At 37.8% G+C, this 10770-nt stretch overlaps 1 protein-coding gene across 4 annotated transcripts in view; it reads right to left on the bottom strand.

Moving 5' to 3' along the window:
- Positions 1 to 996: 996 nt before the first annotated feature.
- LEPR (leptin receptor) overlaps positions 997 to 10770 on the bottom strand; it is a 103059-nt gene continuing 93285 nt past the window's right edge. For 2 of the 4 annotated variants that reach the window (XM_057500287.1, XM_057500288.1), the window contains exon 19: positions 2583 to 4865. In XM_057500287.1, the coding sequence (XP_057356270.1) occupies positions 4848 to 4865 (18 nt within the window). In that variant the 3' untranslated portion in view covers positions 2583 to 4847. Of the gene's footprint in view, positions 1849 to 2582; positions 4866 to 10770 lie in introns of those variants that run through there. The other 2 variants (XM_057500289.1, XM_036911324.2) reach the window with 2 other exon arrangements.

Genomic DNA, 10770 nt, shown 5'->3' with positions numbered 1-10770 from the left:
ATTACATAATTACTTAATCTTTAAAGGGGGCATAATAGCAGTACATGTCTCATACAATTATTTTAATAATTAATTGAGTTAAAGAATGGAAAGTACTAGCTCAGTGGTTGGTTTACATAAAGCATGCTCAGTACATGAGAAAAAAACAATGTAGATGCAAATTGGAATGGGGAAGACAACAGTTACAGGATGATATACAGTAACATTTTGTGAAGAAAACGACCATTTTAACATCTTTTGTAGAGAAGAGTTAAGACAGACATTATGTTTTCAAAAGTGCTTGCGTCGTCATCAAAATAATGGTTGTAGGTGATTTCAATCTATGGCACATATCTTAGATTTGATGCATAATGATAGGCTTACTTCTCAGTCTTCACAAGTATACCCTCTAGACCAGGGCTAAATCCTCTATTTACTGCAACTCTTGGTGGGAGTACCTACACAAAGTGAGTGCTCAAGGCAAGTTTGTCAAATTAAAATATCTTCAAGTCACAGTGTCTAGCAGCACAAAATACAAATACACTACATACTTTAAAAATGTACAAGGACGCGTATGAGGGGTGTGTGTGTGTGTGTGTGTGTGTGTGTGTGTAAATTGGTGCAAACTCAAGGTAAAACAACCACACCCTTGAAACATCAGTTATGTGTTTCACAAGTATTAGTTTAAAGTCTTTCAGACATAGGTGTAATTCAGAGGATTAGCTCTTTCTATGCAGGTCTAATGATCACAAAAGATACTTGTTGGGCTTGTTTCTAGAAACAAGCCATTGGAGACCTTCTCAGTGTAGCTTCTTAACAGAATCATCAAAGAGTCAATCTGCATTTCTTGAAGATTTTCTTTTTTTTGGTCTAATCACTGGGTGAGGACAGATACTGTTGATTGTGGAACAAATCATTTTCAAATTTGATTCTCATAGTGTTCTTTTCCCTCCCCTATCCACAACTATAGTGGAATATGTTGCACTTCACATGATTCATTATAACATAAACTGAGGTGTTTCTTGAATGAAATCAGACAGTAAGGTCACACAGCTTGTTTTCCATTATCTTCTGAGTCTGAGTACAGCAAGTCTGAAATTGAGGCACGTAGGATACAAAAGTCTTCTGACCAGGAGTTCCTAAATTGAAATTATTTTCTACAAGGTGTGAGCAACTGTCCTGGAGGATTCTGACATCAGTGAACAGACAGTGGGGTGGGAAGGGGCACAACACTCCTGACTCATCCGTCAAAAATACACCACTCTCTTTTTTTTTTATTGAGGTGACCCCTAAATAATAAACAGATCTTTTGTCATTATTTTCTTCAGGGAAATTTCCTTCAAGTTTCAAAAATTCACCCAATCCTTCTGAGAATGGAAGGTGTGGTGAAATTATAGTGGGAGGCTGATCTGACAATATTACAAATGCTTGGGTTTCTATCTTTTCTATCTCCCATGAGCTAGTAGAGGAAGAATCCCTCCACAGAGAGTTTTTCCGAGAGAAGCATTTGCTGACTGAGCAATTTATAAGCCCTTGCTTCTCATCAATTTCACTTGATTTAGAGTTGCTGAGCAGGGTGGCATATTTAACAGAGGACTGTCTCCTGCTTTCCTCCACACAGGTTGTCTCAGAGGGCTCAGCCTCAGAGAAGTTAGCACTGCTGCGTTGGTCACTAAAACAAACAGAACCCTTTTCAAGATCTGGACTTGTCAAAAGTAGAGAGACCATAGTTGCTGGCAGCATGTCATCTTTATTTTTCCATGATGTATCAACACTGATATCTTCTAAAATGGTTTCAGGCTCCAAAAGAAGAGGACCAAATGTCACTGATCCTGTATGCTTGGTAAAAAGATACTCAAACGTTTCTGGCTAAAAGAAAAGATATATTTTAATGCTCAGTTGTGTTATTATTATTAAGTTTAGCTTCAATATGACATAATAGCAGAAATGGGAGTATGAAAGGTTAATATTAAAGGGCATAAGTCAACCACAAGTGAACTAGTTTTGGACTGAAGCAGGTATATCAAAAATCATAAGGGAAAGGCTGTATAACAGAGCGTTTAAAAAGTGCGATGAGACGAGGTAAGTTTGAGTCCCTCTATTTCTATGAACATTGGCAAGTGCATTAACCTCTCTGCCTTTATATTTATTCATCTGTAAAAATGTCTTTAATACTTACTTCATGGCACTGTGGCAAGGAATAAATTAGATAGAGTCTGGAAGTTCTTAATTCTCAATAAAGACTCGTTATTGTAATTAGAAAGTGCAGTCTTCTGAAGAATTTCTAATACTGCAAATTAGATATCCACAAATTGAAAATTTTAATGTCAAACTGAAATAAAATCCAAGGAGCAAACTCAAAGATAGCTACTCTATGACATATGATATGATATGAAGACAAAATATTTGTGAGTGACTGTTAAGACCTTAACTGGCCTTACATCATACTGAATATCTGTTTAAGACTATCAGAAAACAAGAGCTAAGGATACCTGTTTGTTGAAGACAATGAAGGTGAAAGAGATGGCCACAGACTTTTTAATTACTGTTCCTCATAAATAACCTGATATAAAAATACATACGATGGGACATGTGGAATGAAGACCAAGACACAAAACACATACACATCAAATTTTTTATAAGAATGGTGGTTACATCACAACAAAAAAATCCTGCTAAGCAACTACAAGCCAAGAATCTGTGTGCAAAAAGTTCAACTTACACAATGTAAACACATTGAAAAATAAATGCAAAATAAAGAATACTGTGGACACATCACATGGAAAAATGAACACAACCGAAGCACTATAGGAAATGCATTCAATTTGTATGTAATACATATCATTGAACTTTTGAAATTAAAAATTTTTAAACTAATAGAATGAATTCATATTTATTGCCTGAAATAACAATATACCCAACTATTCTTCTTCATAGCAAATATATTCCATATAAAAACACAGTTCATTTGACACAGTTTTGAACTCTTAAATGAAATATATTGGTGATTATAGTCATAAAAGAATACTACACCAAACACTGAATATAATAATAATGAAAGACTTATATAGATATTAAAATACTGCATAAAGACAAATACCATCTTAACGTAACGTTTTCTGTTATTCTATGAACATAATAAATGAAAAGAAAACTGTTCCTTTGCCTATTTTCTTTCTGACAAAATCTGTAATTAGATTTATGATTTCCTTCAAATATTTGTCTGTTCATTGTTTTTCTTAATAGTACTAAAAATGTATTGAATTTCTTAAAATTGAACTTAGAAATTAAAATTACCAAATAAAGGAGTTATCTGTATCAATATAAAAACAAAAAATACAAACACCCCACAGCATGCAAACTCACATATGTTCTTCAAATGACATGTTTGACATACTTCATGCCCTCTAAAACTTCATAGTTGGTAACCAATTATTGATATCAAATAATTTACAAGTCTTCAGATTCATTCAAATAGAAGATTTTACTGATAATGAGAAATTACATACTCATAAATTATTGAAGTATATTTTATCAATGGGTCAACAAACCTCTATTAAAAGTATGTTCATTAAAAAAATAATTTCAATCATATATGCATCTACTTTTTTGAGACTTTAGAACAGCCTGGAAACATATTAAATATGTATTTAGCTAGTAGGAATTAAAGAATATCTTTTCATAATTTCATGCTTAGATTTTTATATTCTAATGATATCTATTAAAAGCAAAAAAAGGGAGAAAATGACACATTTTTTCTCATTTTTAGTGGGTTTTTTTTACATTCAAATAAAACTACGAATGAAACCCAAATGTAGGTGACCCACATACGGCCTACATTTGACTATTATTTGGGCTCATCAAACAAAGGCTTTGGTTTATTTTGAATGTGAGCAACATAGCACACCTAGTATGCTAAATTCATAGACAGAACAGGAGGTCTTCTTCTAGGGAGAAAAGTCCTATTCACACCATGAACTATTTTTAGAGCTCCAAAGAGTCTCTCCCTTTTTGCATCACTGCCCACTTCCCTGCCTGCCAGAACCTGGGTGGTTCTGTGTAAATAAATTAACTTTAGGCAAGAATTTCACAAGGAGGCTATTGTATTTTCTGATCTGGTCAGTGTGACCTGGATATGTCAGGTCATCCAGATATGAATTTTAACTTCACTGGCCTGTGACCGGCACAAACTGTGACTTCTAGCTTTCTTTGAACTGAAATGGAGATTAGGACTTAAGCCATTCTCAAGGCTACTGAAAATGGCAGTTCCCAGATTGACCAAAGTTAGATCTACATAAAAGCTATGAGACATTCAAAAGAACACCCAAATAGATTAGTTCATAGGCTGAAGTGTCTATAAAAATATATAAAATTGAAAGTTTTGGACATAAAAATATAAACTCATGCTTTTGCTGAATTCTGTAATTAAAGTCACTGTATTTTCAAAGCTAAGTGTCAGAAGTTGCATTTTTTACATAGTTTACATTGTCTACCATGTATTTGATGATATCAAATAGATAACTGGTAAGGGCAACAGTCATAACTGTTAATGTTCCATGCCCAGACAAATGATAAGGCAAAAGCCAGATTATCATGAATATCACTTTTTAAACTTTGAATGACCTGAAATATAATCTTACATCCAAACTGAATTGCACTCAGACCTGTATCCTCACCCCAAATTTACTCATCTATTTTAAATTCTAAGCCAACATTATCCATGATCCACCATAGTTTAGTTCTCAATAGTTCAACCAAAATTTCTTTTAGATTTTCTCCCCTTCTTCAAAATGTGAAATCTTCTAATACTCTATAGAATGTTGGGGAGTTGGTACACTGGGCTCATCTGCAGTGGTCATGATTAGACTTCAAAGAATGTCCGTTCTCTGTTTAGATAAAATAAAACAGAATAAGAAAGCAAAATAAAAAAAAATCACTCAGAAAGTAACAAATAAAAGATTTCCAAAACATCTTCTGTCAAGCATGGGTTCTGGACTATAAATTCTTGTGTTGTATTACCATAATACATTTTTTAGGAAAAGGTAAAATGCTGAACTAAGGTAGCCTCTTCACTTTATTAATTCATGTCTTAATATCCACATTTAGGACAGTCTTAATGACCCCAGAAAAGGGAAAACTATAGGGGAATAGTAGACTAAATTAAAGGAGAGAACTAGAAAAAATAAAAGCTGGCTGGAGGAATATCACAGCAATTAGTAGAGAGCTTTAAACAAGAAGGAGTGAAAGACTAGAGCAGTTAAAACAAATATTAAAAACTTAAGGGTGCTCTGAAATCGCAAACAATAGAAGGATAGAATCATTATCATGATTTCTTAATCTAAAAAAAATCCAAGAAATCATCTGGTCTACATCTCTCCCTTTCTCTAGATAAAGCAACTGAGGTTTAAAGTTACACAGTAATTAGAATAGGGTGAGGATACTTAGATTTCTTTTCCAGTCCAATAATCTTTCTATAACATAATGGAAGATGGAAAGATATTCTAAACACAAACAGGCAGGAGAACATGTTCTTTATTTAGTTTTTTCTACTCTCTGTGATAGTTTGAGCCAATTCATTCATTCTCCCTTCTGGTTTCTCATAGTCAAAGGACATATATATAAATATGAAGAACAAGAAAATAAACAAAACTGTAGTCATATTTTAGGGGAGTGAAATATACATTTGTAAGCCTAGTAATGTACACTCCTAGACAGAACTTCTAACTCAGAACTGCACCAGCTCTTTCATTCTTCTGCAAGGCCCATTCTAGCAATTTCAGGGATGCTCTGCCTCAGACCTGTAAGTATTATGTCCTGGGAATCTGAGGGATGTTGAACTCCAGGAAGGCCTGGAGGCAGGTGAGGAATCTAGGAACTTTTTTTTGTTTCCACACCCAAACTCAACTTTTGTTCTCAAAAACAACTAAGGAAATATCTGAGGTGGAATGGAGCAGCCATGGCGGGTGGGGGGTGGTTTGTGTGGCATTCCTGTCTATGAGTACATCTACCGTCATTGAGCCAGAGCCTGGGCAACAACCCCTGCCTGCCTCTGTGCCCTGGGCTCCCAGTCAGCCTGTCTACTATTTCACTCTTAAACATGAAAGGGGAAACAAAGGATTCTAGATATCTGGGGAAAGTCTGAGATTTAAAAAAAAAAAAAGGACCAAGACAAACTAGAGGAAAACAGGACGTGAACAAAAACAGAAAATCCAGGGAATAGAAGAGGATTTTTAAAACAAAAACAGATAGAGGGGCGGAAGATGGCGGCGTGAGTAGAGCAGCGGAAATCTCCTCCCAAAACAACATATATCTATGAAAATATAACAAAGACAACCCTTCCTAGAATAAAGACCAGAGGACACAGGACAATATCCAGACCACATCCGCACCTGAGAGAACCCAGTGCCTCGCGAAGGGGGTAAGATACAAGCCCCGGCCCCGCGGGAGCCGAGCGCCCCTCCCCCCAGCTCCCGGCGGGAGAAGAGCAGGCAGAGCGGGAGGGAGACGGAGCCCAGGGCTGCCGAACACCCAGCCCCAGCCATCCGGGCCAGAGTGCAGGGCGCTCGATACTAGGAAAACAGGGCAGCAAGAACAGTGAGCAGGCACTGGAGGCCGGGAGACAGAGGACATAAGAAAAGCGCGCGACCATTTTTTTTTGCTTTTTTGCTGTTTTGTTTTGGCGAGCGCTTTTTGGCAGTCTTAAGGGGATAGGGACCCCAATACTAGGGAAACAGGGCAGAAAGACTGGTGAGCAGAGGCCTGAGGCTGGCACCAGAGAATAAAGAAAAACGAACGACCACCTTTTTTTTTTTTTTTTTTTAATTAAAAACTTTTTTTTTTTTAATTAAAAAATTTTTTTTTCTTTTTTTTTTTTTGGTGGGCGTTGTTTTGTTTTGGCGGGTGCTTTTTGGAAGTCTTAAAGGGGCAGGGCGGGTCACTTAATCCAGAGGTAGGGAATCCGGGATCTCTGGGCACCCTAACCCCTGGGCTGCAGGGAGCAGGGAGGCCCCTTACGGAGATAAATAGCCTCCCAGCAGCTCCTGCTCCAACACGACTCCACCATTTTGGAGTAGCTGCCCGAGCCAGGCCACGCCCACAGCAACAGCAGAGATTAACTCCATAGCAGCCGGGCAGGAAGCAGAAACCCTGTCTGCGCGCAGCTGCGCAGCACAAGCCACTAGAGGCCGCTGTTCTCCCAGGAGAGGAGGGCCACAAACCAACAAGAAAGGAAGTCCTTCCAGCCGTCACTCGTCCCAGCTCTGCAAACTATTCCTATCACCATGAAAAGGCAAAGCTACAGGCAGACTAAGATCACAGAGACAACACCAGAGAAGGAGACAGACATAACCAGTCTTCCTGAAAAAGAATTCAAAATAAGAATCATAAACATGCTGACAGAGATGCAGAGAAATACGCAAGAGAAATGGGATGAAGTCCGGAAGGAGATCACAGATGCCAGAAAGGAGATCGCAGAAATGAAACAAACTCTGGAAGGGTTTATAAGCAGAATGGATAGGATGCAAGAGGCCATTGATGGAATTGAAATCAGAGAACAGGAACGCATAGAAGCTGACATAGAGAGAGACAAAAGGATCTCCAGGAATGAAACAATGTTAAGAGAACTGTGTGACCAATCCAAAAGGAACAATATCCGTATTATACGGGTCCCAGAAGAAGAAGAGAGAGGAAAAGAGATGGAAAGTATCTTAGAAGAAATAATTGCTGAAAACTTCCCCACACTGGGGGAGGAAGTAATCGAACAGACCACGGAAATACACAGAACCCACAACAGAAAGGATCCAAGAAGGGCAACACCAAGACACATAATAATTAAAATGGCAAAGATCAAGGACAAGGAAAGAGTGTTAAAGGCAGCTAGAGAGAAAAAGGTCACCTATAAAGGGAAACCCATCAGGCTAACGTCAGATTTCTCAACAGAAACCCTACAGGCCAGAAGAGAATGGCATGATATATTTAATACAATGAAACAGAAGGGCCTTGAACCAAGGATACTGTATCCAGCACGACTATCATTCAAATATGACGGTGGGATTAAACAATTCCCAGACAAACAAAAGCTGAGGGAATTTGCTTTCCACAAACCACCTCTACAGAACATCTTACAGGGACTGCTCTAGATGGGAGCACTCCTAGAAAGAGCACAGCACAAAACACCCAACATATGAAGAATCGAGGAGGAGGAATAAGAAGGGAGAGAAGAAAAGAATCTCCAGACAGTGTATATAACAGTTCAATAAGCGAGCTAAGTTAGGCAGTAAGATACTAAAGAGGCTAACCTTGAACCTTTGGTAACCACGAATTTAAAGCCTGCAATGGCAATAAGTACATATCTTTCAATAGTCACCCTAAATGTTAATGGGTTGAAAGCACCAATCAAAAGACACAGAGTAATAGAATGGATAAAAAAGCAAGACCCATCTATATGCTGCTTACAAGAAACTCACCTCAAACCCAAAGACATGTACAGACTGAAAGTCAAGGGATGGAAAAACGTATTTCAAGCAAACAACAGCGAGAAGAAAGCAGGGGTTGCAGTACTAATATCAGACAAAATAGACTTCAAAACAAAGAAAGTAACAAGAGATAAAGAAGGACACTACATAATGATAAAGGGCTCAGTCAAACAAGAGGATATAACCATTATAAATATATATGCACCCAACACAGGAGCACCAGCATATGTGAAACAAATACTAACAGAACTAAAGGGGGATATAGACTGCAATGCATTCATTCTAGGAGACTTCAACACACCACTCACCCCAAAGGATAGATCCACTGGGCAGAAAATAAGTAAGGACACGGAAGCACTGAACAACACAGTAGAGCAGATGGACCTAATAGACATCTATCGAACTCTACATCCAAAAGCAGCGGGATATACATTCTTCTCAAGTGCACATGGAACATTCTCCAGAATAGACCACATACTAGGCCACAAAAAGAGCCTCAGAAAATTCCAAAAGATTGAAATCCTACCAACCAACTTTTCAGACCACAAAGGCATAAAACTAGAAATAAACTGTACAAAGAAAGCAAAGAGGCTCACAAACACATGGAGGCTTAACAACACGCTCCTAAATAATCAATGGATCAATGACCAAATCAAAATGGAGATCCAGCAATATATGGAAACAAATGACAGCAACAACACTAAGCCCCAACTTCTGTGGGACACAGCAAAAGCAGTCTTAAGAGGAAAGTATATAGCAATCCAAGCATATTTAAAAAAGGAAGAGCAATCCCAAATGAACGGTCTAATGTCACAATTATCGAAATTGGAAAAAGAAGAACAGATGAGGCCTAAGGTCAGCAGAAGGAGGGACATAATAAAGCTCAGAGAAGAAATAAATAAAATTGAGAAGAATAAAACAATAGCAAAAATCAATGAAACCAAGAGCTGGTTCTTCGAGAAAATAAACAAAATAGATAAGCCTCTAGCCAGACTTATTAAGAGGAAAAGAGAGTCAACACAAATCAACAGTATCAGAAACGAGAAAGGAAAAATCACGACGGACCCCACGGAAATGCAAAGAATTATTGGAGAATACTATGAAAACCTATATGCTAACAAGCTGGGAAACCTAGGAGAAATGGACAACTTCCTAGAAAAATATAACCTTCCAAGATTGACCCAGGAAGAAACAGAAAATCTAAACAGACCAATTACCAGCAACGAAATTGAAGCGGTAATCAAAAAACTACCAAAGAACAAAACCCCCGGGCCAGATGGATTTACCTCGGAATTTTATCAGACATACAGGGAAGACATAATACCCATGCTCCTTAAAGTTTTCCAAAAAATAGAGGAGGAGGGGATACTCCCAAACTCATTCTATCAAGCTAACATCACCCTAATACCAAAACCAGGCAAAGACCCCACCAAAAAAGAAAACTACAGACCAATATCCCTGATGAATGTAGATGCAAAAATACACAACAAAATACTAGCAAACCGAATTCAAAAATACATCAAAAGGATCATACACCATGACCAAGTGGGATTCATCCCAGGGATGCAAGGATGGTACAACATTCGAAAGTCCATTAACATCATCCACCACATCAACAAAAAGAAAGACAAAAACCACATGATCATCTCCATAGATGCTGAAAAAGCATTTGACAAAGTTCAACATCCATTCATGTTAAAACTCTCAGCAAAATGGGAATAGAGGGCAAGTACCTCAACATAATAAAGGCCATCTATGATAAACCCACAGCCAACATTATATTGAACAGCGAGAAGCTGAAAGCATTTCCTCTGAGATCGGGAACTAGACAGGGATGCCCACTCTCTCCACTGTTATTTAACATAGTACTGGAGGTCCTAGCCACGGCAATCAGACAAAATAAAGAAATACAAGGAATCCAGATTGGGAAAGAAGAAGTTAAACTGTCACTATTTGCAGATGACATGATACTGTACATAAAAAACCCTAAAGACTCCACCCCAAAACTACTAGAACTGATATCGGAATACAGCAAAGTTGCAGGATACAAAATCAACACACAGAAATCTGTGGCGTTCCTATATACTAACAATGAACCATCAGAAAGAGAAATCAGGAAAACAACTCCATTCACAATTGCATCAAAAAAAATAAAATACCTAGGAATAAACCTAACCAAAGAAGTGAAAGACTTATACTCTGAAAACTACAAGTCACTCTTAAGAGAAATTAAAGGGGACACTAACAGATGGAAACTCATCCCGTGCTCGTGGCTAGGAAGAATTAATATCGTCAAAATGGCCATCCTGCCCAAAGC

Source organism: Manis pentadactyla, chromosome 4 (genome assembly GCF_030020395.1).
Source record: "Manis pentadactyla isolate mManPen7 chromosome 4, mManPen7.hap1, whole genome shotgun sequence".
Lineage (NCBI taxonomy): Eukaryota > Metazoa > Chordata > Mammalia > Pholidota > Manidae > Manis > Manis pentadactyla.
The sequence above is the reverse complement of the archived record's forward strand: the minus strand, read 5'-3'. Positions and strand labels throughout refer to the sequence as shown.